The sequence below is a fragment of the Mucor velutinosus genome, assembly GCF_035048745.1.
Source record: "Mucor velutinosus strain NIH1002 chromosome Unknown tig00001553, whole genome shotgun sequence".
Lineage (NCBI taxonomy): Eukaryota > Fungi > Mucoromycota > Mucoromycetes > Mucorales > Mucoraceae > Mucor > Mucor velutinosus.
In genome coordinates, this window is record NW_027041930.1 from 1 (window position 1) to 27985 (window position 27985).

At 43.8% G+C, this 27985-nt stretch overlaps 13 protein-coding genes across 13 annotated transcripts; 1 reads left to right on the forward strand and 12 right to left on the reverse strand.

The window, feature by feature from the left end:
* Positions 1-2574: 2574 nt before the first annotated feature.
* TRM7 (tRNA (uridine-2'-O-)-methyltransferase trm7) lies at positions 2575-3490 on the reverse strand (the record flags this gene model as incomplete). Its single annotated transcript, XM_064826598.1, has 3 exons — positions 2575-2773; positions 2842-3266; positions 3311-3490. The coding sequence occupies 3 exons, from the start codon at positions 3488-3490 to the stop codon at positions 2575-2577; spliced, it is 804 nt and encodes a 267-aa protein (XP_064675655.1).
* A 2011-nt stretch (positions 3491-5501) lies between these two features.
* On the reverse strand, positions 5502-8061 carry ssr2_2 (SWI/SNF and RSC complex subunit Ssr2; the record flags this gene model as incomplete). Its single annotated transcript, XM_064826599.1, has 2 exons — positions 5502-7783; positions 7899-8061. 2 exons carry the CDS (start codon positions 8059-8061, stop codon positions 5502-5504), a joined length of 2445 nt encoding a protein of 814 aa, XP_064675656.1.
* Positions 8062-8175: 114 nt separating this feature from the next.
* On the reverse strand, positions 8176-8819 carry ATC70_007339 (uncharacterized protein; the record flags this gene model as incomplete). The annotated part of the gene is made up of 2 exons (XM_064826600.1): positions 8176-8750; positions 8816-8819. 2 exons carry the CDS (start codon positions 8817-8819, stop codon positions 8176-8178), a joined length of 579 nt encoding a protein of 192 aa, XP_064675657.1.
* Positions 8820-8858: 39 nt separating this feature from the next.
* NdufS8 (ndufs8, ubiquinone oxidoreductase 23 kd subunit) lies at positions 8859-9776 on the reverse strand (the record flags this gene model as incomplete). The annotated part of the gene is made up of 1 exon (XM_064826601.1): positions 8859-9776. The coding sequence occupies one exon, from the start codon at positions 9774-9776 to the stop codon at positions 8859-8861; it is 918 nt and encodes a 305-aa protein (XP_064675658.1).
* Positions 9777-10297: 521 nt separating this feature from the next.
* Positions 10298-13231, reverse strand: MRPS5 (28S ribosomal protein S5, mitochondrial; the record flags this gene model as incomplete). The annotated part of the gene is made up of 1 exon (XM_064826602.1): positions 10298-13231. The coding sequence occupies one exon, from the start codon at positions 13229-13231 to the stop codon at positions 10298-10300; it is 2934 nt and encodes a 977-aa protein (XP_064675659.1).
* A 422-nt stretch (positions 13232-13653) lies between these two features.
* CAF16 (CCR4-NOT regulatory complex component) lies at positions 13654-14571 on the reverse strand (the record flags this gene model as incomplete). Its single annotated transcript, XM_064826603.1, has 1 exon — positions 13654-14571. The coding sequence occupies one exon, from the start codon at positions 14569-14571 to the stop codon at positions 13654-13656; it is 918 nt and encodes a 305-aa protein (XP_064675660.1).
* Positions 14572-15092: 521 nt separating this feature from the next.
* On the reverse strand, positions 15093-15761 carry ATC70_007343 (uncharacterized protein; the record flags this gene model as incomplete). Its single annotated transcript, XM_064826604.1, has 1 exon — positions 15093-15761. One exon carries the CDS (start codon positions 15759-15761, stop codon positions 15093-15095), a length of 669 nt encoding a protein of 222 aa, XP_064675661.1.
* Positions 15762-16107: 346 nt separating this feature from the next.
* On the reverse strand, positions 16108-19041 carry ATC70_007344 (uncharacterized protein; the record flags this gene model as incomplete). Its single annotated transcript, XM_064826605.1, has 1 exon — positions 16108-19041. One exon carries the CDS (start codon positions 19039-19041, stop codon positions 16108-16110), a length of 2934 nt encoding a protein of 977 aa, XP_064675662.1.
* A 425-nt stretch (positions 19042-19466) lies between these two features.
* Positions 19467-20423, reverse strand: NTE1_1 (phosphatidylcholine and lysophosphatidylcholine phospholipase; the record flags this gene model as incomplete). The annotated part of the gene is made up of 1 exon (XM_064826606.1): positions 19467-20423. The coding sequence occupies one exon, from the start codon at positions 20421-20423 to the stop codon at positions 19467-19469; it is 957 nt and encodes a 318-aa protein (XP_064675663.1).
* A 515-nt stretch (positions 20424-20938) lies between these two features.
* On the reverse strand, positions 20939-21235 carry STP22 (Suppressor protein stp22 of temperature-sensitive alpha-factor receptor and arginine permease; the record flags this gene model as incomplete). The annotated part of the gene is made up of 1 exon (XM_064826607.1): positions 20939-21235. One exon carries the CDS (start codon positions 21233-21235, stop codon positions 20939-20941), a length of 297 nt encoding a protein of 98 aa, XP_064675664.1.
* Positions 21236-22391: 1156 nt separating this feature from the next.
* Positions 22392-22707, reverse strand: TIM44 (protein translocase subunit; the record flags this gene model as incomplete). Its single annotated transcript, XM_064826608.1, has 3 exons — positions 22392-22434; positions 22499-22617; positions 22666-22707. 3 exons carry the CDS (start codon positions 22705-22707, stop codon positions 22392-22394), a joined length of 204 nt encoding a protein of 67 aa, XP_064675665.1.
* Positions 22708-23185: 478 nt separating this feature from the next.
* Positions 23186-24091, reverse strand: ATC70_007348 (uncharacterized protein; the record flags this gene model as incomplete). Its single annotated transcript, XM_064826609.1, has 2 exons — positions 23186-23296; positions 23369-24091. The coding sequence occupies 2 exons, from the start codon at positions 24089-24091 to the stop codon at positions 23186-23188; spliced, it is 834 nt and encodes a 277-aa protein (XP_064675666.1).
* A 440-nt stretch (positions 24092-24531) lies between these two features.
* ATC70_007349 (F-box domain-containing protein) lies at positions 24532-27901 on the forward strand (the record flags this gene model as incomplete). Its single annotated transcript, XM_064826610.1, has 6 exons — positions 24532-24898; positions 24967-25239; positions 25315-26007; positions 26091-26602; positions 26683-26975; positions 27049-27901. The coding sequence occupies 6 exons, from the start codon at positions 24532-24534 to the stop codon at positions 27899-27901; spliced, it is 2991 nt and encodes a 996-aa protein (XP_064675667.1).
* Between the last annotated feature and the right edge of the window lie 84 nt (positions 27902-27985).

Genomic DNA, 27985 nt, shown 5'->3' on the forward strand with positions numbered 1-27985 from the left:
TCCGTTCCTCTTTTTTTGCTTTTCCTAATTGTTTCTCATTTTTTTCAAGCATTGTTCAAATTGTCTGACGTTCTTAAATCTGGCTATTCTTTGGTGGATACGGACATATTGTCGGAAAAAACGATGTCTTGTTGCGTTTGTCGTCGACCCTTCAAGCAATGTTTTGTGCAAAGTGGACAATATTTATGGCTCCGCACAGTCTTCTGACCGTCGCGCGTGCGTAATATAATAGAAATCGTCATAATTATTTTCCAGTAATGTTTTTTAGAATATGCATACGTTTGTAATTTCAAAACTGAATAAAGGTAAAAATGAGAAGAAAACGCAAATGATTTCATCTTAAACAGCTTATCTTGATCTACCGTAGATGACACCATTTTTTCCTCTGAAGTATTTGATGACAATAACAATATATTGTTTATAAAGAAATGCTGATTTAGGTGCGGCATTACAGGTATTTTTCAACATACGCTATACTCGTCTCATACTACTCGATTATAAGCTGTCCTCCTTCTCTTCAAAACGCTGTGTACCAAATGTGGCCTATCAAGATATACAATATCCGCAATTGGATATAGCCGACAAACTATCGTACCTTAAATATGTAAGATCACAACAACGAAACATGCCATATGGCAATGTCATCAGTAAAACATATCATATAAAATACTGCCACATCCAATGGCCCGTACCCATTAGTTTCTATTACCCGGAAATTGTGATTACATATGTCCACATTATATCCGTCATAATAAAACGGCATCTTTTATGCTGATTTAATTTACATTTTCTCTTGATAAATCAGCCAGTACTCTTTACTGTTTATCATACTGGCACTGTTATCCTCAAAAAATTGGGTTACTAATGATAGCCGGGAAACTCTCATGTTGTTCGCAAATCTGTTCCTTGTGCATCAACTAAGAAACAAACGCAAAGGCTTTTCTGGATTTTTTTTACAACCATATAAAAAACCCATGCCTACAAAACGTTTAAATTGAAGTCAAGTGGCCATCTCCCGTATACCAAAAATCATCCTACAGCATCTTAATATCATTCATTATTGATTAGTTCCAGCTATATTCAAACAACTCACAAGATCTAGGTGGCATCTATGCGTCTGTGCAAAACCTTTGTCCATCCGAAAGGCATCTTGCTCACAACACCCTAACACTAGGTACGGTATGTCAATAGCACACATCTAAATGTATATAGCTGAGTACACATTTTTAGCACATATTATCCATTAGAACATTTGCGTTTTTTTTTTTAAATAATGAGAAATTTTTACTTCACAGTCATGAATAAAATATTCTTTTAGTTCACCACAAAAGACTAGCAAAATCATACATATTTCGTTGAAAATAGGGAATAAAATCTACTATAAAAAATTCTTTATAGTTGAATAAGTGCTTCCAAATCATGATGTTTACGACTGCTTCTATTTGCAAGAAACGGCATTGAATATTGCGTTCAGTTTTTTCTTCAAGTTTTCAAATATATATAATGCGTTATATTCAATGTAAGGTAATTATTTTTTGCGCATATAATAAATGTATATAAAATGTTTGATATTATAAAAACAAGACTTACTTGAATAAGATCAGACACAAAAACTAAAGATTTATTGATGAAGACAAGAGTTGTTCTATTTATACTAAGTTCTGAATGCCAAAGTAGCAATTTATCTTGTACAACGCTTATCACATCTGGTGAACCTCAGTATTTAGATAGCTGAGATGCACTTCACTTATCATAGCTTGTCCATGTTGTTGCACAACACAGACATATCTACCATCAAGAATACCTTAATCTTTATAGACAGCTGTAGCCCTTCTGGCACAACACAATTGTTTGATCGGTTAGATTAAAATGGGATTTTCTTCTGGGATAAGATTGGATAGGGGTATTATATATAACATGAACTAAATTAAAGCCACGTTAATAGATGTTATCCTTTTAGTTCTCTCTACAATCATCATTATCGCATTTACAACCACAGCAACACAGATATGACAAGAGATCAGATCAAATATAAACCGATATCATCAAGGTTTCAGAGCATTATTACCATCAGCATCGGAGATAGCATCACCAGTCAGAGGACCCAACCGAGCATTGAAGTCATCACAGAGAATAGTATCCCTAGTCGTAGGTAATGAACTGAGGGCCGAGAGCACCTTATCAGAAGATAAGGGTGGAGGAAAGTAAACACAATGAACCGTTAAGGTGCCAACCTTTAGGGACAGAGTGTGCGAATTATAGGACGGTAGCTGGGAGACGGTAAAAGGATAGGAGGAAGAGACAGAAGCAGTGATATCACCAGAGCCACGTTTAAAAGCACCAGGTACTTTCGAGCCATACAGGTGATATTGAGACCAGTCAATCGGATAGGAACCAAAAGTGAGCCAAGTTTCAGTTACAAACAGGACATGAGTATCAACAATATGAGAAATAACATCATGGACTGTTGTTTGACGAAGACCATTCGCATTCCAAAGAGAGAGAGAGAGACAAAAACCGGGGGGACAGACACATTATTCAAATTACCAGACCATGATTCATTGTTAAGAGACATTAGATCTCCATTTCAGAATCAGTAGAAGTATCACGGCGACGCTTGAACAAGAAAGCAGCCTTTTTAGGGTCTTTTTCCTTTAGTCGGTCCATAGCACCAGCAACAGCCTCGTCCAGTTCGGCTTGACCTATCCATCCAAGATCCAGGAACCAACGGCCAACACTACTCACATTAAGTGGCGGATATGGGACAGAGCATCTACGCTGCGAGCATTGACCATCTCAGCAATAAGATCCATTCGATCGTGTTCAGAGTAGGCATCGTACTTTGGGTCGGCAATATTAGCAGGATTCAACGGGTCAAAATCCTCCAATAGTTCCGATTCACTTGCACGGAGCAGAGCCAAGAATTCAGCAACATATTGGGTATGCAGGAGAATACCAATAGCTTCGGAGGCAGGGAAGTTGATGTCGAGGATACGAGACGTATCCACCCCAATGGCCTTGAGAGTGCGTCGAATTTCAGAGCGTAAGATCTTAACAGATCTACCAATATATACATATTGATATCCTTGGGGACCCTTAGCAGCAGACGTTTTGAAGAGACGACCAGCAGCCAACTTTCTCTTAGTAGCTTTATTTGGATCAGGGCGATGTGCAGCCTTCTTAGCTATAGCAGAATAGCTAATAGTACCAGAATCAGTGGTGGCAGTAGCAGAGGTGGTGGATCCAGATGCCCCTTGATGGGGGTGCTTGTAACAGAATCCTGTGACGTGGCTTGCAATTTTTCAATGACCAGATCCTTGTCGTGTAAAATTTTTTTCAAGGCTTGGTTTTCCTTTTCCAAAGCATCGAGACGAGCCAAAATACCATCATGTTGATTAACACGTTCAGAGAGAGAGGCAAGTTGTTGTTGTAACTGTTGCATGATAACAGTAACCTGATTCATATCAGTTGGGTGCTGAAACTCGGGCATATTGCTGATTATTTTTTTTAGAAATTGTTGAAGATCCAAAAAAATATGGAGATGTTCAATAAACTTGAAACTATAACACAATAGACAGAGACTAAAGGCAAGTATACTGGTATAGTTTTGGAGTTGATTGAGTTGCTGATTGTTTGGAAAATAGCGTTTTTCGTGATTCTTAGGAGACTTTTTACGGAGAGGGTGGCAAAAAGTGATGAAAAACGGAAAGAGATGCGGTATAGCTCAGTTTAATATGTTTTTTATTTATTTACAAATGTAGTCAACTGCAGAATCGGTATGATCATATATTGCAAGACTAACAGTGATTCGGCGGGAAAAGCATGTTTAAATTAAAGGTTAGGGAGCTGCTAAAAGGGAGGGGACCAATAAAGTAAACGGCATCAAAATCCACCAGAGAGGAGGAGAAACAAAGGGAGGAATAGCAATGGCCGCGCCGCAAGACGGCGGAGACGAACAGGACTCAAGGTAGAAACCGGCCAGACACACCGCAGCACACCTAAACGTGCAAGCACAAATACCGAGTAACATGCCAGGTTAGAAAGGCGGAAAATATGGATGCGAAGGTGGGATTCGAACCCACGACCTCTCGGCATACTCACTGCTTCCGCATGAAGCTCTAACCAAGTGAGCCATTCAAGCATCCATGCGGGTATAGCTCAGTTTAATATTGGTTTTTATTTATTTACAAATGTAGTCAACTGCGGAATCGGTATGATCATTAAGTTGCAAGACTAACAGTGATTCGGCGGGAAAAAGCATTGTAATGAAATAGCCACCCAAACGCAACTTAATTGAAAACCAAAGTTCATCAAATAGCACTCATTCAAATTCATGCTATTTGGATCTATTAATGAAAGCGCTCAAATGTACATCAAAAACCCATTTAAAAATACTAAAGTAAAGATACACGCTTATATCGCACATCGTGTGAATGAATCACTCCTGATCACAGTGTATTCAATCACACCCATGATGGTCGTAATAGGTGATGGTATCTTTATCCAAATAGAATTAAATCAATAACAAGCATATTCAAATATGACAACTATGCCCTGCTGCCATAGTTGCACAATATCCCAGATAAAGGATTCCATGCTTCAATAACAAACATCACACTTTAAACCATCAAGGTTACATTAAATCATGCTATGCCGATAGCTCATCCAAGCCCATCAAGGTTACTCAAATCGACCCTTATGGCCAGTGCTCCTGCATTGATTACCACTTTAAATCAAACATCAACAACATTTGCCAGATATCGCAATAGCAGCACCTATTGCTCTCTATCATCACTAATCCTACAAGCCAGATGCAAATGTATAAATACTCTTCTTTTTTTTACTCAATTCCAGGATCTTCAGTTCATTTGATACACAAAATAAAATACAGTTGATTTCTATTGTATTTTACCTTTGCTTTATTTTTTTTGTGAAATCTATCTAAACCTGATTTCACTGCAAGCATGTTTTAAATTAAAGGTTGAGGGGAGCTGCTAAAAGGGAGGGACCAGTAATGAAAACGGCATCAAAACCCACCAGAGAAGAGGAGAAACAGGAGGAAATAGCAATGGCCGCGCCGCAAGACGGGGGAGACGAACAGGACTCAAGGTAGAAACCGGCCAGACGCACCGCAGCACACCTAAACGTGCAAGCACAAATACCGAGTAACATGCCAGGTTAGAAAGGCGGAAAATATGGATGCGAAGGTGGCAGGTATAGCTCAGTTTAAAGATTGTTTTTATTTATATACAATTTTATAATTGGGCACTCGGTATGAGCATATGCCATAAAACTAGTAACTATATAGACTAAAGAAAGAAAACCTCAACAGAGACAACGGAAAAGATGAGGAAAAAAGTTTGAGATGGCAGTAAAAGAGCAGAAGACTACTTGTAGTGGCACGATTGATCTTGAGGGATGAACCAACGGATGGGAACTTTGATTTGACTTACCACCGAGGCACCGCACAAAGAAAACAATCGGCCAAACGTTCATCTCAGTTAGCCATGAGAGGGAGGATAGAACCACAATGATCCGGGATCAGGATCAGGAGCGATAGTAGCCAAAGGGTGGACCAGACAGTCGATTGCATGAAGCAAAGATAGTAACGCAGACCAGTATACTGGAGGACCAGCAGAACCACTTATAGGCAGCATGTTCAGGGCATTGTCAATGACATGTACACCAGGAGGAGCAGCAGGCAGAGCATCCCACAGATCACGATCCAAAGCACGACATTGAGGGAAGTGATTTCGAGAGATGAAAGATCCATCCATGCAGGGACATTCCTCACGCATGTTTGCAAAACGACCAAGACGCCAACGAACCAAACGACTACGAGCAGATCGACCAATAGGTAAGTACAGTATGGGATCAGGGCGAGAGACAGAAGGACGGCACGCACGAAGCAGAACATGTTTACCAGTAGTAGTAGCAGCAGCCAGTTGTTGGTCAACCTGATCTTGCCAGAAGTCAGAGAAGTGAGCCTTGAGACCAGCAAATGAAGGGACAGGGTCAGGCAGAGATCTATACAAACTGTTTTCACAGATGTACCGATCCAGTCGAGTGTACGACAGAGCATCACGCAGAACCACCACAAGACTATCCTCAGGTAGAGTAGCAGAACGAAGAGCATACCTAGTTGCCAAGACATTATACCGATGTTTCATTGAAGGGAGACAGGTAATGTGCTTAGCAACGTTGAACCAGGAACCACCCACGAACATACCAACCAGCCGGTTTTGGAGCTTGTCAAGAGCCTCAAAGGTATGATAGTCAAGATGAGATATAGCGAGGCCATACTCAATCTTGGGTCTAACGAAAGCCTTGTACAGACGAGAACAGAGCAGCAGAGAGAAACCATTACGGTTGACACCAACAGAGTTCAGCAAAGCCATAACCTTGACAGCACCAGCGGACCGCAGAGACAAGATACTAGGAGCATGTAGCCCTTTATATCGAAATGGCATACCAAGGTACACAAACTCATCTACCACCGGCAGCGGCTCATTGTAGAGAGTAAGACGAGCATCAGAGAGGGCAGTAGGAGAACCGAGCACAGCACATTTAGATGGCTTCCACCTATAACCAAGACAGACAGAGTGTTCAGCAGCAAGATCCAACATAGACTGGACACCAGACAAAGACCCAAAGATAGCAACATCATCGGCAAAGAGCAAGCTATTGATGGCAATAGGACGACTAGCACCAGGAGGACTGGCCATCGTAGCACCAGTATCAACAGAACGCAAAAGATTCGGTAAGGAGTTGATATACAACGAATACAAATGAGGACTGAGTACTGAGCCTTGAAGTACACCAGTAACAGGAGAGAAAGCAGCAGAGGTATGATTAGCAATCAAGACTGAGACTGAGACATCGTCAAACATGTTCATCAAAAGACCCAGAACAGGACGAGGAAGTGTAGAACCAGCCAGGGCTTGCCATATAACCCTACGATCGACAGTATCATAAGCTGACTTGATATCCAAGAAAGCCACCACAGGATAGCGACGGTGAGTCAGAAAGTAATCATGCATCAAGTCATGCAAGCAGAGGGCTTGATCCAGAGGACTACGTTGAGGACGGAAGCCACCTTGAGCAATATCCAGAGCAGGGGAGTGTTCATCCAGAGCCGGCATGAGACAGAACTCAAACAACTTACGCACCACCGAAGTGAGCGAAATTGGTCGATAATTACCAGGATCGGAAGCATCACCCTTCTTGAAAATCGGAAACACCTGAGCTTGGCGCCATAAACCAGGAGTATAAGACCATTGATAGCAGAGGTGAAACAGCAGAGAGAGCACTGGGGCAATTTCTGAGGTCAGAGCTTTTAACATCTCAGCCTTGATATGGTCAGGACCAGGAGCTTTGTGAGTCGGCAGACGTTTAATACACAGTACCAAGGTATCAGTATCAAACAAAGACATGTCCGCAGGGAGACAGAAAGGCAAGTCAGAAACCATAGGAGTGACAGGAGCAGGACGAGAAGCAGTATTTAACAGAGCACCTTCGTAGACCGTAGCCAAATGAGAGCCCATAGTAGCAACAGAAGCAGCAGGACCATCTGGGTGACTGTACGTAGGTGAAGACTCTTTATTGCGCTTGATGCGTTTTATAGCAGCAGTAGCTTTTGAGAAGTCTCTTTCCAGAGCACCACAGAACTTATGCCAGGACTTGCGCTTAGCAGACTGTACCAAAGAGCGAAAACGGCGATGAGCTTGCTTGTATAAGACCCAACAATCAATCTTTAGTATACCCAAGGGCATACCGCCATCGACTGTAGAGACGATCCCGTTCAGTAGCCGCGTCTTGGATTTCTTGCGTCCAGTATTTCTTCCAATGGCCAGGACGGCCAGACTTCACACCTATTGAAGCTATCCAAACATTCATACAACATTGGTTCAAAGAACCGTTGAGTGCATCAATGTCGGGACGAGTACCAGGAGGAAGCAGACACCAAACCAGAGAGAGTAACAACCAGAGGAGCAACAGAAATCGAAAGGATTCACGGAGTAGGCCAAAGGCCTCTCTTTCGTCAATTTCGAGAGCTTCCATTGCCGCCTAGGAGCCAGAACAGAATCACCAGGAGCCACAGTGTCATCAAGAGGTGGCACATACTCGAAAGTAAGTGACATCAATCGATGGTCAGAACCAAGAGACAGATCAGACTCAACCACCAGTTTGAGGGTTCACCAAAGCAACATCACCAATATTTGTCAGAAACAGATCGATAATACTACTCAATTCTTGCTGCTGCCGAAAAGAAGAGTAAGTCTTAACACCAAAAGCCAAAGACGCATTAAGCACAGATAAGCAATGTTCGTCAAACCAAGGTTTGAGAGCATTACCACGAGCATTGGAGATAACATCACCAGTCAGAGGACCCAACCGAGCATTGAAATCACCGCAGAGAATAGTATCCCTAGTCATAGGTAATGAGCTGAGGGCCGAGAGCACCTTATCAGAGGATAAGGGTGGAGGAAAGTAAACACAATGAACCGTTAGGGTGCCAACCTTGAGAGACAGAGTGTGCGGATTGTATGAAGGGAGTTGGAAGACCGTAAAGGGGCAAGAAGGAGAGACAAAAGCAGTGATACCACCAGAACCACGGTTGAAAGCACCAGGTACTTTTGAACCATACAAGTGGTATTGAGACCAGTCAATCGGATAGGAACCAGAAGTGAGCCAAGTTTCAGTGACAAACAGAACATGAGTATCAACAATATGAGAAATAACATCATGAACTGTTGTTTGACGAAGACCATTCGCATTCCAAAGAGAGAGAGAGACAAAAACCGAGGGGACAGACACATTATTCAAATTACCAGACCATGATTCATTGTTAAGAGACATTAGATCTCCATTTCAGAATCAGTAGAAGTATCACGGCGACGCTTGAACAAGAAAGCAGCCTTTTTAGGGTCTTTTTCCTTTAGTCGGTCCATAGCACCAGCAACAGCCTCGTCCAGTTCGGCTTGACCTATCCATCCAAGATCCAGGAACCAACGGCCAACACTACTCACATTAAGTGGGCGGATATGGGACAGAGCATCTACACTGCGAGCATTGACCATCTCAGCAATAAGATCCATTCGATCGTGTTCAGAGTAGGCATCGTACTTTGGGTCGGCAATATTAGCAGGATTCAACGGGTCAAAATCCTCCAATATTTCCGATTCACTTGCACGGAGCAGAGCCAAGAATTCAGCAACATATTGGGTATGCAAGAGAATACCAATAGCTTCAGAGGCAGGGAAGTTGATGTCGAGGATACGAGACGTATCCACCCCAATGGCCTTGAGAGTGCGTCGAATTTCAGAGCGTAAGATCTTACCAGATCTACCAATATATACATATTGATATCCTTGGGGACCCTTAGCAGCAGACGTTTTGAAGAGACGACCAGCAGCCAACTTTCTCTTAGCAGCTTTAGTTGGATCAGGGCGATGTGCAGCCTTCTTAGCTATAGCAGAATAGCTAATAGTACCAGAATCAGTGGTGGCAGTAGCAGAGGTGGTGGATCCAGATGCCCCTTTGATGGGGGTGCTTGTAACAGAATCCTGTGACGTGGCTTGCAATTTTTCAATGACCAGATCCTTGTCGTGTAAAATTTTTTTCAAGGCTTGGTTTTCCTTTTCCAAAGCATCGAGACGAGCCAAAATACCATCATGTTGATTAACACGTTCAGAGAGAGAGGCAAGTTGTTGTTGTAACTGTTGCATGATAACAGTAACCTGATTCATATCAGTTGGGTGCTGAAACTCGGGCATGTTGCTGATTATTTTTTTAGAAATTGTTGAAGATCCAAAAAAATATGAAGGAGATGTTCAATAAACTTGAAACTATAACACAATAGACAGAGACTAAAGGCAAGTATACTGGTATAGTTTTGGAGTTGATTGAGTTGCTGATTGTTGGGAAAATAGCGTTTTTCGTGATTCTAAGGAGACTTTTTACGGAGAGGGTGGCAAAAAGTGATGAAAAACGGAAAGAGATCGCGCGGGTATAGCTCAGTTTAAGATTGTTTTTATTTATATACAATGTTTTATAATTGGGCACTCGGTATGAGCATATGCCATAAAACTAGTAACTATATAGACTAAAGAAAGAAAACCTCAACAGAGACAACGGAAAAGATGAGGAAAAAAGTTTGAGATGGCAGTAAAAGAGCAGAAGACTACTTGTAGTGGCACGATTGATCTTGAGGGATGAACCAACGGATGGGAACTTTGATTTGACTTACCACCGAGGCACCGCACAAAGAAAACAATCGGCCAAACGTTCATCTCAGTTAGCCATGAGAGGGAGGATAGAACCACAATGATCCGGGATCAGGATCAGGAGCGATAGTAGCCAAAGGGTGGACCAGACAGTCGATTGCATGAAGCAAAGATAGTAACGCAGACCAGTATACTGGAGGACCAGCAGAACCACTTATAGGCAGCATGTTCAGGGCATTGTCAATGACATGTACACCAGGAGGAGCAGCAGGCAGAGCATCCCACAGATCACGATCCAAAGCACGACATTGAGGGAAGTGATTTCGAGAGATGAAAGATCCATCCATGCAGGGACATTCCTCACGCATGTTTGCAAAACGACCAAGACGCCAACGAACCAAACGACTACGAGCAGATCGACCAATAGGTAAGTACAGTATGGGATCAGGGCGAGAGACAGAAGGACGGCACGCACGAAGCAGAACATGTTTACCAGTAGTAGTAGCAGCAGCCAGTTGTTGGTCAACCTGATCTTGCCAGAAGTCAGAGAAGTGAGCCTTGAGACCAGCAAATGAAGGGACAGGGTCAGGCAGAGATCTATACAAACTGTTTTCACAGATGTACCGATCCAGTCGAGTGTACGACAGAGCATCACGCAGAACCACCACAAGACTATCCTCAGGTAGAGTAGCAGAACGAAGAGCATACCTAGTTGCCAAGACATTATACCGATGTTTCATTGAAGGGAGACAGGTAATGTGCTTAGCAACGTTGAACCAGGAACCACCCACGAACATACCAACCAGCCGGTTTTGGAGCTTGTCAAGAGCCTCAAAGGTATGATAGTCAAGATGAGATATAGCGAGGCCATACTCAATCTTGGGTCTAACGAAAGCCTTGTACAGACGAGAACAGAGCAGCAGAGAGAAACCATTACGGTTGACACCAACAGAGTTCAGCAAAGCCATAACCTTGACAGCACCAGCGGACCGCAGAGACAAGATACTAGGAGCATGTAGCCCTTTATATCGAAATGGCATACCAAGGTACACAAACTCATCTACCACCGGCAGCGGCTCATTGTAGAGAGTAAGACGAGCATCAGAGAGGGCAGTAGGAGAACCGAGCACAGCACATTTAGATGGCTTCCACCTATAACCAAGACAGACAGAGTGTTCAGCAGCAAGATCCAACATAGACTGGACACCAGACAAAGACCCAAAGATAGCAACATCATCGGCAAAGAGCAAGCTATTGATGGCAATAGGACGACTAGCACCAGGAGGACTGACCATCGTAGCACCAGTATCAACAGAACGCAAAAGATTCGGTAAGGAGTTGATATACAACGAATACAAATGAGGACTGAGTACTGAGCCTTGAAGTACACCAGTAACAGGAGAGAAAGCAGCAGAGGTATGATTAGCAATCAAGACTGAGACTGAGACATCGTCAAACATGTTCATCAAAAGACCCAGAACAGGACGAGGAAGTGTAGAACCAGCCAGGGCTTGCCATATAACCCTACGATCGACAGTATCATAAGCTGACTTGATATCCAAGAAAGCCACCACAGGATAGCGACGGTGAGTCAGAAAGTAATCATGCATCAAGTCATGCAAGCAGAGGGCTTGATCCAGAGGACTACGTTGAGGACGGAAGCCACCTTGAGCAATATCCAGAGCAGGGGAGTGTTCATCCAGAGCCGGCATGAGACAGAACTCAAACAACTTACGCACCACCGAAGTGAGCGAAATTGGTCGATAATTACCAGGATCGGAAGCATCACCCTTCTTGAAAATCGGAAACACCTGAGCTTGGCGCCATAAACCAGGAGTATAAGACCATTGATAGCAGAGGTGAAACAGCAGAGAGAGCACTGGGGCAATTTCTGAGGTCAGAGCTTTTAACATCTCAGCCTTGATATGGTCAGGACCAGGAGCTTTGTGAGTCGGCAGACGTTTAATACACAGTACCAAGGTATCAGTATCAAACAAAGACATGTCCGCAGGGAGACAGAAAGGCAAGTCAGAAACCATAGGAGTGACAGGAGCAGGACGAGAAGCAGTATTTAACAGAGCACCTTCGTAGACCGTAGCCAAATGAGAGCCCATAGTAGCAACAGAAGCAGCAGGACCATCTGGGTGACTGTACGTAGGTGAAGACTCTTTATTGCGCTTGATGCGTTTTATAGCAGCAGTAGCTTTTGAGAAGTCTCTTTCCAGAGCACCACAGAACTTATGCCAGGACTTGCGCTTAGCAGACTGTACCAAAGAGCGAAAACGGCGATGAGCTTGCTTGTATAAGACCCAACAATCAATCTTAGTATACCCAAGGGCATACCGCCATCGACTGTAGAGACGATCCCGTTCAGTAGCCGCGTCTTGGATTTCTTGCGTCCAGTATTTCTTCCAATGGCCAGGACGGCCAGACTTCACACCTATTGAGCTATCCAAACATTCATACAAACATTGGTTCAAAGAACCGTTGAGTGCATCAATGTCGGGACGAGTACCAGGAGGAGCAGACACCAAACCAGAGAGAGTAACAACCAGAGGAGCAACAGAAGATCGAAAGGATTCACGGAGTAGGCCCAAAGGCCTCTCTTTCGTCAATTTCGAGAGCTTCCATTGCCGCCTAGGAGCCAGAACAGAATCACCAGGAGCCACAGTGTCATCAAGAGGTGGCACATACTCGAAAGTAAGTGACATCAATCGATGGTCAGAACCAAGAGACAGATCAGACTCAACCACCAGTTGAGGGTTCACCAAAGCAACATCACCAATATTTGTCAGAAACAGATCGATAATACTACTCAATTCTTGCTGCTGCCGAAAAGAAGAGTAAGTCTTAACACCAAAAGCCAAAGACGCATTAAGCACAGATAAGCAATGTTCGTCAAACCAAGGTTTGAGAGCATTACCACGAGCATTGGAGCTAACATCACCAGTCAGAGGACCCAACCGAGCATTGAAATCACCGCAGAGAATAGTATCCCTAGTCATAGGTAATGAGCTGAGGGCCGAGAGCACCTTATCAGAGGATAAGGGTGGAGGAAAGTAAACACAATGAACCGTTAGGGTGCCAACCTTGAGAGACAGAGTGTGCGGATTGTATGAAGGGAGTTGGAAGACCGTAAAGGGGCAAGAAGGAGAGACAAAAGCAGTGATACCACCAGAACCACGGTTGAAAGCACCAGGTACTTTTGAACCATACAAGTGGTATTGAGACCAGTCAATCGGATAGGAACCAGAAGTGAGCCAAGTTTCAGTGACAAACAGAACATGAGTATCAACAATATGAGAAATAACATCATGAACTGTTGTTTGACGAAGACCATTCGCATTCCAAAGAGAGAGAGAGACAAAAACCGAGGGGACAGACACATTATTCAAATTACCAGACCATGATTCATTGTTAAGAGACATTAGATCTCCATTTCAGAATCAGTAGAAGTATCACGGCGACGCTTGAACAAGAAAGCAGCCTTTTTAGGGTCTTTTTCCTTTAGTCGGTCCATAGCACCAGCAACAGCCTCGTCCAGTTCGGCTTGACCTATCCATCCAAGATCCAGGAACCAACGGCCAACACTACTCACATTAAGTGGGCGGATATGGGACAGAGCATCTACACTGCGAGCATTGACCATCTCAGCAATAAGATCCATTCGATCGTGTTCAGAGTAGGCATCGTACTTTGGGTCGGCAATATTAGCAGGATTCAACGGGTCAAAATCCTCCAATATTTCCGATTCACTTGCACGGAGCAGAGCCAAGAATTCAGCAACATATTGGGTATGCAAGAGAATACCAATAGCTTCAGAGGCAGGGAAGTTGATGTCGAGGATACGAGACGTATCCACCCCAATGGCCTTGAGAGTGCGTCGAATTTCAGAGCGTAAGATCTTACCAGATCTACCAATATATACATATTGATATCCTTGGGGACCCTTAGCAGCAGACGTTTTGAAGAGACGACCAGCAGCCAACTTTCTCTTAGCAGCTTTAGTTGGATCAGGGCGATGTGCAGCCTTCTTAGCTATAGCAGAATAGCTAATAGTACCAGAATCAGTGGTGGCAGTAGCAGAGGTGGTGGATCCAGATGCCCCTTTGATGGGGGTGCTTGTAACAGAATCCTGTGACGTGGCTTGCAATTTTTCAATGACCAGATCCTTGTCGTGTAAAATTTTTTTCAAGGCTTGGTTTTCCTTTTCCAAAGCATCGAGACGAGCCAAAATACCATCATGTTGATTAACACGTTCAGAGAGAGAGGCAAGTTGTTGTTGTAACTGTTGCATGATAACAGTAACCTGATTCATATCAGTTGGGTGCTGAAACTCGGGCATGTTGCTGATTATTTTTTTAGAAATTGTTGAAGATCCAAAAAAATATGAAGGAGATGTTCAATAAACTTGAAACTATAACACAATAGACAGAGACTAAAGGCAAGTATACTGGTATAGTTTTGGAGTTGATTGAGTTGCTGATTGTTGGGAAAATAGCGTTTTTCGTGATTCTAAGGAGACTTTTTACGGAGAGGGTGGCAAAAAGTGATGAAAAACGGAAAGAGATCGCGCGGGTATAGCTCAGTTTAAGATTGTTTTTATTTATATACAATGTTTTATAATTGGGCACTCGGTATGAGCATATGCCATAAAACTAGTAACTATATAGACTAAAGAAAGAAAACCTCAACAGAGACAACGGAAAAGATGAGGAAAAAAGTTTGAGATGGCAGTAAAAGAGCAGAAGACTACTTGTAGTGGCACGATTGATCTTGAGGGATGAACCAACGGATGGGAACTTTGATTTGACTTACCACCGAGGCACCGCACAAAGAAAACAATCGGCCAAACGTTCATCTCAGTTAGCCATGAGAGGGAGGATAGAACCACAATGATCCGGGATCAGGATCAGGAGCGATAGTAGCCAAAGGGTAGACCAGACAGTCGATTGCATGAAGCAAAGATAGTAACGCAGACCAGTATACTGGAGGACCAGCAGAACCACTTATAGGCAGCATGTTCAGGGCATTGTCAATGACATGTACACCAGGAGGAGCAGCAGGCAGAGCATCCCACAGATCACGATCCAAAGCACGACTTTGAGGGAAGTGATTTCGAGAGATGAAAGATCCATCCATGCAGGGACATTCCTCACGCATGTTTGCAAAACGACCAAGACGCCAACGAACCAAACGACTACGAGCAGATCGACCAATAGGTAAGTACAGTATGGGATCAGGGCGAGAGACAGAAGGACGGCACGCACGAAGCAGAACATGTTTACCAGTAGTAGTAGCTGCAGCTAGTTGTTGATCCACCTGATCCTGCCAGAAGTCAGAAAAGTGAGCCTTGAGACCAGCAAATGAAGGGACAGGGTCAGGCAGAGATCTATACAAACTGTTTTCACAGATGTACCGATCCAGTCGAGTGTACGACAGAGCATCACGAAGAACCACCACAAGACTATCCTCAGGTAGAGTAGCAGAACGAAGAGCATACCTAGTTGCCAAGACATTATACCGATGTTTCATTGAAGGGAGACAGGTAATGTGCTTAGCAACGTTGAACCAGGAACCACCCACGAAGCGGGTATAGCTCAGTTTAAAGATTGTTTTTATTTATAAGAAATTTAATGGGCACTCGATGTGAGCATAGCCTAACTTCAAGAACAAATATAGAGCAAGTAACTAAAAAAACCCCTCCAGAGCACTTTCAAAGGAGAAAAAAATGCAGTGACAAGAGTACAGGACATGGAGACTAGTGGTGCTCACATTGAGGATCTCGAGGGACAACCAACGGATGGGAACTTTGATAATGACTTACCACCGAGGAGCCGCACGTAGAAAACAACAATGGAACATGTTCATCCCTGTCAGATCAACCAGTACTGGAGTACCAAAGAGACGCTGGATCTGGATCCGGAGCAATGACAGCCAGAGGATGCACAAGGCAATCGATAGCATACAGGAGGTTCAGTAGAGCAGGCCAGAAATCAGGAGGACCGGCAGAGGCATTAGTGGGCAAGCAATTAAGAGCATGGTCAATACGGTGCACACCAGGTGGAGCAGGCGGCAAGGCATCGATCAAGGCAGGATCAAGAGCACGACAGTACATAAAGTGATCACGAGAGATGTAGACACCTGCAGGTGACATACAGGGACACTCCTCACGCATGTTAGTAAAGCGGCCAAGACGCCAGCGGACCAAACGACTACGGGCAATACGACCAAGAGGCAGATAGAGTATGGGATCAGGCCTTGTGGTATCAGGACGACAAGCACGAAGCAAAGTATGACGACCAGTGACAGTAGCAGCAGAGAGTTGGAGATCAACCTGATCTTGCCAATAAGCAGCAAAGGTAGTACGCAAGCCAGCAGAAGAAGGAACAGGGTCAGGCAGCGACTGATACAGAGGGTTTTCACATATAAAACGATCCAACCTTGTATAGTGCAAATGGGCACGAAGCAGAACCAGCAGACAATCGTCAGGCAGAGTATCAGCACGCAGAGCAAAACGGGTAGCCAGGACATTGTAGCGATGTTTGATACTGGGAAGACAGGTAATGTGCTTGGCGACATTGACCCAAGTACTACCCACAAACATGCCAACAAGTCGGTTTTGCAGAGTATCCAGAGCAGTAAAATCACGAGCAGAGAGATGCGAGATGGCCAGACCGTATTCAAGCTTAGGACGAATAAATGTCCTGTACAAGCGAGAGGAGAGCAGCAAAGAGAAACCATTGCGGTTGACACCAACAGAGTTTAACAGAGCCATGGTCTTGACAGCACCAGCAGAACGCAGAGACAGAATACCAGGAGCATGCAGGCCTTTGTATCGGAATGGCATACCAAGGTATGTAAATTCGTCAACGACAGGCAGGGCTTCATTGTATAGTACAAGAGGAGAACCAGCAAGAGCAGCAGCAGTACCAAGCACAGCGCATTTGGAAGGCTTCCACCTATATCCAAGAGAGACAGAATGACCAGCAGCAAGATCCAACATACGCTGAACCTCAGACTTTGAACCAAAGACAGCCACATCATCAGCGAACAGGAGACTATTGATAGCAATAGGAGCATCAGCACCAGGCACAGGCAGCATAGTAGCACCAGTAGCACCAGAACGCAAAAGACTTGGTAAAGAGTTGATATACAACGAGTACAAGTGAGGACTGAGCACTGAGCCTTGCAGAACACCAGTGACAGGAGAGAAGGCAGTCGAGTTGTGATTAGCAATCAAGACAGAGACAGACACATCATCAAACATGTTGATCAACAGACCCAGAACAGCACGAGGAAGACTAGAACCAGCCAAAGCAGACCAGATAACACGACGATCGACTGTGTCATATGCTGACTTGATATCCAAGAAAGCGACAACAGGACGACGACGGTGCGCAACAAAGTAATCATGCATCAAGTCATGCAAGCAGAGGGCTTGATCCAGAGGACTACGTTGAGGGCGGAAACCACCTTGGGCAATGTCAAGGGCAGGAGAATGGGCATCCAGCTCAGGCATGAGAGAGAACTCAAACAGTTTGCGCACAACAGAAGTCAGAGAAATAGGCCTATAGTTGGCGGGATCAGAAGCATCACCTTTCTTGAAGATGGGGAAGACTTGGGCATGACGCCAGAGAGCAGGAGTATACGACCATTGGTAACACAGAGTGAACAACAGAGACAACACCGGAGCAATCTCAGAGACCAAGGACTTGAGCATCTCAGCTTTAATATGATCTGGACCAGGAGCTTTATGTGTTGGGAGCCGCTGAATGTGAGATACAAGAGTATCAACATCGAACAGTGACAAATCCACAGGCACACAAAAAGGCAGAACAGAGTCAAAAGTGGGGGGAGCAGCAGGACGAGTAGCAGTGGCAAGCAGAGAGCCATCATACACCGAAGCGAGATGAGAACCCATAGCAGTGACAGAAGCAGCAGGACCGTCGGGATGACTGTAGGTAGCAGAAGACTCTTTGTTACGCTTGATGCGCTTGATAGCAGCAGTAGCTTTTGAGAAATCCTTTTCTAGAATACCACAGAACTGTTTCCAGGACCTTCGCTTTGCAGCTTGCACCAGGGAGCGAAACTTGCGATGCGCAATTTTGTATAAGGACCATTTTTCAACTTTGACAATACCAAAGGCATGCCTCCATTGACTATAAGAGTGATCACGTACAGTAGCAGCATCCTGAATTTCTTGCGTCCAGTACTTCTTCCAATGGCCAGGACGACCAGATTTCACACCAATAGAACTATCCAGAGATTCATACAAACATTGATTCAAAGAATCGTTGAGTGCATCAATATCTGGACGAACACCAGGAGGAGCAGACACCAAACCAGAAAGAGTACCAACCAGAGGAGCAACAGAAGATCGAAAGGATTCACGGAGTAAGCCCAAAGGCTTCTCTTTCGTCAATTTCGAGAGCTTCCATTGACGCCGAGGAGCCAGAACAGAATCACCAGGAGCCACAGTGTCATCGAGAGGTGGCACATACCCGAAAGTAAGTGACATCAATCGATGGTCAGAACCAAGAGACAGATCAGACTCAACCACCAGTTGAGGATTCACCAAAGCAACATCACCAATATTTGTCAAAAACAAATCAATGATACTACTCAATTCTTGTTGCTGCCGAAAAGAAGAGTACGTCGTAACACCAAAAGCCAAAGACGCATTGAGTACAGACAAGCAGTGTTCATCAAACCAAGGTTTGAGAGCATTACCACGAGCATTAGAGATAGCATCACCAGTGAGAGAACCCAACCGAGCATTGAAATCGCCACATAGAATAGTATCCCTAGTCATAGGTAATGAACTAAGGGCCGAGAGCACCTTATCAGATGATAAGGGTGGAGGTAAGTATACACAATGGACCGTAAGGGAGCCAACCTTAAGGGACAAAGTATGCGGATTATAGGATGGGAGTTGATAGACAGAGTAAGGACAGGAAGGAGAGACAAAAGCAGTAATACCACCAGAACCACGGTTGAAGGCACCAGGTACTTTCGAACCGTAAAGATGGTATTGGGACCAATCTGTAGGAAAAGAGCCAGAAGTTAGCCAGGTTTCAGTAACCAGCAAGACATGAGTATCCAGGACATGAGAGAGAACATCGTGAATCACTGATTGACGAAGACCATTGGCATTCCAAAGAGAGAGAGAGACAAATAAGGAGTGGACAGGGTTATCATTTTGGGTATACAGTATCAAGGACTCAGTGGTGGAACACATTATTGTTCCATAGCAGAATCTTCATTGGCAGAGTCAGCATTAATCTTGCGACGGAACAAGAAGTTAGCCCTCTTGGGTTCCTTCTTTGCAAAGCGTTGAATGGCATCACCAACAGAAACAGAAAGGTCTTCGTCACAAATCCAGCCTTGCTCAACAAAGTACTTACCAACACCACTGACATTCAGAGGACGTAGGAAAGCTAAGGTTTGCAGACACCGAGCAGCAGTAAATTCCATGATCAAAGCAGTACGTTGATCCAGAGTCAAAGAGTCATACTTAGGATCAGCTATGTTAGCAGGGTCCAAAGGGTCAAAGTCGAAGAAGAATTCAGCCTCACAAGCCTCCAAAAGTGCAGTAAAATCCTGAACATATTGCACATGCACCAGGATGCCAATAACATCGGATGCTGGGAAACAGATGTCAAGCACACGACCCAAATCAACGCCGGCTTTGCGCAAGAGAGAGCGAACTTCAGAGCGTGCAATCTTCTTAGATCTACCAATATAAACATATTGGTAACCTTGAGGACCTTTACGAGCAGCAGTTGTAAAGGCGCGACCAATAGCAAGACGCTTCTTAGCTTGCTTAGCTTCAGTAGCAGGATCAGGAAGAGTAGCAGCAGCCTTTGCGACATTTGCATAGCTAGGTGATTTAGTAGCCTTAGTATTCATAGAGCCAGTAGTAGTTTTGAGGGTTGACCCCTCTACCGCCGTGGGCCGACTCGAACCAGAGGGGACCACGTGACCGGAGACTGCACCCTGCAATTTTTGAATTGCAAGGTCCTTGTCCTGTAAAAGTTTTTTCAACTCTGAATTCTCTTTTTCCAGAGTATCTAAACGAGCAAGAAGACCATCATGTTCGTTGACGCGAGCAGTAACCGAGGTAAGTTGTTCTTGGAGCTGATTAAGAATCATTTGAAGCTGATTCATATCCATACCCTGTAGATTGGTAGCCATGACGGAGAATATTTTTTTATAAATTTGAAAATTTTTAAAAAAATATCAAGGAGGTGTTCGACAAATTTGAAACTATAACACAATAAACTGTTACCAAAGGCAAGCAAAGTTGTGTAATTTCGAGTTGTTGGAGTTGGTAGTTATCGAGGAAATACGTTTTTTCTTGTCTGGAACAACTTTTTTCCGAAAACGGTGGCAAAAAGTGTTGAAAAACGGAAAGAGATGCGGGTATAGCTCAGTTTAAGATTGGTTTTTATTTATATGAAATTTAGTGGGCACTCGATGGGAGCATAGCCTAATTTCAAGAACAAATATATAACAAGTAACTAAAAAAATCCTCCAGAGCACTTTCAAAAGGACAAAAAATGCAGTGACAAGAGTGCAGGACATGGAGACTAGTGGTGCTCACATTGAGGATCTCGAGGGACAACCAACGGATGGGAACTTTGATAATGACTTACCACCGAGGAGCCGCACGTAGAAAACAACAATGGAACATGTTCATCCCTGTCAGATCAACCAGTACGAGAGTACCAAAGAGACGCTGGATCTGGATCCGGAGCAATGACAGCCAGAGGATGCACAAGGCAATCGATAGCATACAGTAGGTTCAGTAGAGCAGACCAGTAAGCAGGAGGACCAGCAGAGGCAGTGGTTGGCAGGCAATTAAGAGCATGATCAATACGGTGCACACCAGGAGGAGCAGGCGGCAAGGCATCGATTAAGTCAGGATCAAGAGCACGGCAGTACAAAAAGTGATCACGAGAGATGTGAACACCTGCAGGTGACATACATGGGCACTCCTCACGCATGTTTGTGAAGCGACCAAGGCGCCAACGGACCAAACGACTACGGGCAATACGACCAAGAGGCAGATAGAGGATGGGATCAGGCCTTGTGGTATCAGGACGACACACTACGGCCCAACTGATGTTCTCATGAGAACATCGAGGTGCTCATATAAGAATCTATTTTATGTTCTCATTCGAGAGCATCGATGTTCCCAAAAAGTGGAAAATGCTCTCATATGGGAACATCGGCGTTCCTAAAGATCTATTATAAGTCGGCCGATGTTCTCATAAGAACATCCGAGATGTTCCCATATGAGCACATCCATGTTCTTAAATAAGAGCAAATGTAGCTGTTTATGAGCGCATCGATGTTCTCAAATCAAAATATCGATGTTCTTAAATGAGCAAATCCATGTTCTCAAATGAGAACATTCATGATCGCGCATGAACCTATCGATGAGCTGAAATGGGATCATTGAAGGTCTGAATCAGCTTAAATATTTGTAGCTTTTATTGGCCCATAATTCGTGGTTTAAATATTGGCAGCTTTCATTGGCTCAGAAATTGTGGTTTAAATATTTATACATTTATTATTGGTTAATTTTAATGGGTAAACGAAGGCTACGTGCCAAAAACGTGCAATAGTAAAGCCTTGTAGTGGTAATGGTCATGCTGTAGGCTATAGTAGAGTCAAAGATAATTGAGAATAATAGCCTGGATCAGTATGAACTGTTTCGTGTTTCCCAATATTATCAGTTTTTAGGGCAATATAAAAGTGATGTTTCCAGGCGAGATCCAGAGAGAGCATAGAATGAAAAGGTTGAAGCCATCAACAGTGTTCCATGTAGAGCAACGAATTGTACAAAAGCCAGCATAATATCAAAGATGTGCATGTACCTATCAGCAAAGATGTGAACTGAATCAAGTTAGTAAAGCGTTCCAGCAAAGGCGTAATGACTACAATACCTCTTTCACAAGACAGATAGAAAGTACAGCACACCACCAGGCAGCGACTCATTGGGAGCAGACATTCTTGAAAAGAAAACATCGAACGAATGTTAATGCGTCTTATGCCGTCAGAAGAATCAGATGTATAGACCGCATCATTCAACTATGAAGCATCTGCCATTGTTCACTGGATGCAAAAGGGGATCCATAAAGTATGCAAGAGATGTGCTCAGTTATCAAGCCAAACCCGCCAGACCCACTCGACGCTGGCACTAGTTAACTTATCAGGTGAGTAACGACTGATTTTTCCTGATGATGCAGCAAAAGATGACTTACTACTTGAACAGTGATAGCAAGAAAGCAGATAAATGGAACCAGCAGGATGGAGGGAAACGGTTAACCAAATGGCATACTTGCGACATCGAAATTGACCTGGCAAAGTCGCCTTTACATTTCTACAAGATATTTGTTAGCTTTTATATGGCAAGAAGCATTGGACATACCATAAATTTGTTGTTTCGAAAGGATGTAAATGAAGATTCCATCCTGGATACTATGGCAGGGATATGAAGCTTCCCACGGCGCACATTTGAAATGGTATTCCTTCTTCAATGGCATTGAAACCTAGCCTCCACCTTTAAAGCCATGGACGGTAAATGCTGCCTCTTCTTCTTGCTGCTACAGAGCACATGTCTCTTATGCTGATAGAATTAAAGTGAAAATAGATGAAAAATGAAGAAAAAAGAGAAACAAAAGCACTTTTTTCTCAAGGGATGACCTAAATATACAAAGTTTCGATCTAAAAATATAGAAACACGCTCTAATCATGCACAGTATCAGACTGATGTAACCAAATCAAGTAACTTTTTAAGCTGAAGTGACCTATCAAATGTGATTTTAAATGTGGCATCGCAGCTAATCCATCATCTCAAATCCCAATAGAGCAAGGCAGCATCAAATGTACAAAAGCAAAGTAATTTTATTTTGGATGAAATATACAAGATCTCACAAACGCACACACCATTACATATTGCTAGTAGTACTAAGGTTGTCATCATCCTCAGCATTACCAACACCGGCAGTTTGAGCAAGCTGGGCAATATCACTGTCTCCAACAATTGCTGATTCAGTCTCCTAAAAGCATTTGAAATGTTTCCAATACTTAGATGTTAGCCATGGCCAAAACAAATAATAGGAGCTACTTACCAGAAGATGGCTTCTTGCCTCGTTTTCTTGCAAAGACACATTGGCAGCAGCATTGGCAGCATTGGCAACATTGGCAGCAGCATCAGCAGCAGCAGCTCGGTTTCTGCTTGCTCTATTTGCTTTGAAGGCCTGGGAGAGCAACAACCTGGCACACCACTGCTTCTTGCAGAGACAAATCATGAGATTGTCCCGTTGCAGGGCCTGCTCCTCCAGTGCCAGGCTGTAATATACCTGTTCATCCTGCACATGGTCCAGGGCATTCCAATGCGAGATATTCGGATGCATCACCAGTATAGCCTCCAAGACCCTCTTTGCTGTGCGGTGGAGCTTCTCCCTGCGCGATTTGAGCTGCCCTGGTGTCAAATCGGGTACAGATGCCCCATTGCATAGTTTGTGTAGATGCTGGAGCATTGCGTTGTATCTCTCCACAGGAGAAGCTCTGGCCCTGCCGGTAGGGTTTGCTTCAATTACCCGAGGACCTCTTCTGTTGCTGTTTGATAGTACCTGGCTTCTGTAAGTGGGATCCAGGATGCTTCTTGTTGCCAAATCGCTGCCTGCGTCTTCCAATGGCGACATGAATTGCTGTCGAAATCCATCATTCAAGACGTTCAGTTGTACGCCTTGTTGGCTGATTTCGGATCTCATTGCCATCATTTCTTGCAAGAGTCTTGCGGTGAAGTCAATGCTGGCAGCGTTGTTGTTGTTGTTGTTGTTGTTGTTCATGGTTCGCGCTGATAATAAAAGTTTAGTAAGCAAAGAAAAGATATGTTCAGAGTTGTGTTGTACCGTATATCTCGTTGCGCACACACCACCACGTTGTTGAACGTCATTCGGTTCACAGGCTTCATGCAAGTAATGCTGACCTCATTGTACGCCCATAGTATAAGCATATGTGCACAGTGAATACCACTCGATTTGACATGATGTTGAAAGTGAAATGACGTAGAAGTAGCCTGAGGCGACATATCACATCATAGGAAACACGTTCCTTACTTGATCTTGGACTTTGAGTTACCAAACGTTATATGCAAGACTACGTATCACTTGCTTGTAAACGATGATAAACGCATTTGTTGGCGAGCGCAAATAAAACTTGAATTAGTATATAAAGCTGCCACTTGAAATTTGTTTTTACTTGCCTATTTTTCTTGGTTTCTCCAAACATGTCATTCTCAATCCGTATATCACGAGAAACAGAGCCATCCTTCTGTACAAATTGCTATACCAGCTTTGACAGTGCCCGTGCTCTACGCAACCATCGCCGAAACTGTCGTGCTCCCATTTTGAATGAAGATCAAGATGTTGAAATGGAAGAGCAACCTCCAGTGGAAACAACGCTGATACAGCCACAATCTCCCCCCAGTGCGCTAGTCACAGCCAATTCAGATCATGCAAACCAGCTGCATGATGATGATGCCATGAGTGATATTGAAGAAATGATTCCTGCTGCTGACGATGCTGATTATGACTACGCAGGCTTTGAACAGACGCCGGGTGCTGCTGATCTGCTGCCTATTGTCGATAATAATGGTAAGGAATTGCAGCGCTAAAGTAGATGTATATACTCACAATAGCGGATTCCACACATGCGATAACAGGAGACAATCCAGAAGAACCAGGGCTTGAATTTGATTTGCTAAATGTCAAATACAAGACAGTTGGAGTAGTCGACCCAGATGCAGAAGATCAGGCTTGCTTCTACGATTGCAGATCCCTCGAAGACATCAACCAAAATACATATACAACCACAGAACTGGTTTCGATTGAGCTGTATGATATCGTCAATGATTTTGCTATACCACGGGATGCATACAGAAAGTTGGTCAGGTTGATGAACACTGTTTTGAGAGATACAGAAAAAATTAGTCGAGGTAATTCGCATTGCAATGACATGTCATTTATACAATAACTCACCAGCTTCCGATCCTCCCCCCATGAACTGATAGAAAGCAATCCGGAGATCATGCATGGCCCTCGTGTGCAAAGCATGCTTCAGCGCCAATCATCGTTGACATCCCATGAATATGATGTGTGTATCAATGGCTGCAAGCTGTACGCATTGGAAGTAGACGACGAGGAGACAATTTGTAATATTTGTTCCCATGAAAGATACGATGCACGGGGAGATCATCGAGCCCTGTCAACAATGAAAGTCATGTCAATTGGAGACATCGTATCACGATTAGTTGCGAATCCAATAACGAGAGAGGAGCTTCGGTACCGACATGCCTACGACAACAGAGACCTTGAAGAGAATCCATCCGATGTTATCATTGCTGACGTATTTGACGGCGCCACGTACAAGTCCATCAAGAATACGCATTTCACAAATGACCTGGATATCGCAGTTGCGATCATGAATGATGGCTTTGTAGTTGAAAAGAGAGGTGATCGGCTATTCACAATTATTCATCTGATGGTGTTCAATTACGATCCACACAAGCGTTACAAGGAGGAGTACACGCACGAGCTTTGTATCTTTCCAGGAAAAAAGAAGCCCAAATCATTTGACTCGTTCATTTCCATCATCTTGGCAGAGCTCCAGTGGCTTTCTACGTATGGAATGGTAGTCGAAACAAATGATGCTGGGCCAATTCGTTTGAAGGTTCATCCTCTAATTTGTGGTGGTGATACTCCAGGTAAATATCCTGATTGATAAAGCAACTAATCAGCATCCACAATGGCTAACATGAAATTGATTTACCTACCTGCTTTATTCTAGCCGTGTTTGACTGGAGCAAGTGTGCTCATCATGCATCTGAGTATGGCTGTCGTTGGTGTCTTTCGCGTGGCATGCACCCTGATAATCGCAGCCATGGAATGTACTTTCCAAATGCTGGAAGCATGCGTACGAATGAAGATTACGAGAGGGCTGAGTCCAACCTTGGATTCAACGGTGTCAGCCTTTTCAATCAGCTATCGTCATGCATTGCACCCCAATGCTTTGGATTCGAAGAAATGCATACATTAGCACGAGGTGTTGGTTCAGAACTCTTCGAGATGCTCACTGTCGACCTGTCTCCGAACAACACAAAGTTCTTCTACACATATCCAGATGGTGAATTGGAGCGAGAAAATTATCCATTTTTCATTCCAAAGCAACGGCTGTTCGAGATTGGCAAAGCAATTGAGGACACAAGATCACATATACCAGTTGCATTTGATGGAAGCTTTTTGAATCTGGTGGAGAAGCTACGAGGCACCCGCAGTGTTGACTATCTTGATAATTTGCTGGTAAGATCAGATCCACTGTAATCTGCAAACGTACACATGTAAGGCGTGAATTAGGATCTGATTATTCTGATTTGAAATAGACCATCATACCTACTCTCTTTGTCCCAGAATTAGCCAGTCCACAGGCTAGGAAAGCAATCATGAAGCTGGTTAGAGGCGTCTGTCTTGCATTGCAATGGGAGTTCACTGAGTCTAGGTTGGCAGAGATTGATGAATGCATTGACTTCTTCATTGACTACTGCAAAGCTCAGAGAGATGCCATGTGCTTGTCACTTTCGGTCTTCCGTCCCGTAATGCATCAGCTTACACATGTAGTGTGGATGATAAGAGAAATGGGGCCAATTGTAGCCTACTCCTCACGAAGTCAAGAACGGTTAGTCATCTATACATGCTATGTTTATCACACACATCCAGTTACTTACATAACAACATCATCCATTTTACAGAAGCATTGGAAAGTTTGGTGATTTGATAACTGGCAAGTCAAGGACAGGCAAGCAATCTTCCAACTTGATTGAAATTGTTGCAATCAGAAACCAGCTGAAAAGGATCTTCGACTCAAATGAGTTCCTCCAAGGCATTCGACCGCAGCCATATGCATCCACCACATACCTCAATCATCCAGAATCTCTAACAAGCTCACAGTTGTGGGAACCTGATCAAGAAGAGACAAATTTGGATCATCATTTTGGCTTCGATGGTACTGATCGTGCTGAACTCCATGGTGTTCCAATTGCAAGATTCAAGCGTGCTTTGTCGAAATACTATTGCAAGATATTCTTACTTCAAAGGCTGAACAGTCCATTGTCAATGACCATCAAGGTTGCCCATCGTGCTCTAATCGGTTCTACTGCCATAGGATCAGAAATATACAGAGAGAAGATGCATGAGTTTCGTAGAAGCAACCATCTGGTCATGTTTAGGTCAACTCGCCTCAATCGACTTAACCACCCTGTCTCCTGTTGGTTTGTTTCGCGAGTGATATTCTTTTTCCAACATGTCTATGATGGGTCGACCTACTTTTTGGCTTTCGTTGAAACCATGAAAAATCATGGTGTTGCTTCTCACGACAGGTCTGTCCCTTTTGTTCGTATGAATGAGCCTGTCGAACAACAAATTGCAAGAAGGGTGCCGAGAGTGATTGATCCCAAGTATGCTGTCATTTCTATTGACGATGTTGAGATGCAAGTGGGATTGGTGAAATCTTTGGATAACGACTTGCACTTTAGCGTCATTGCAAACTACCATGCGTTTGAACAAGATATGTCGATCGATGCTGGCGATATTCGCAACCTTTAACGAGGATTGAAATCGCATACAGATTTTTTTTTTTGCTTTCGCGTAAAACTACCCACTTGAGGCTACGAAATAAAAGATAATACA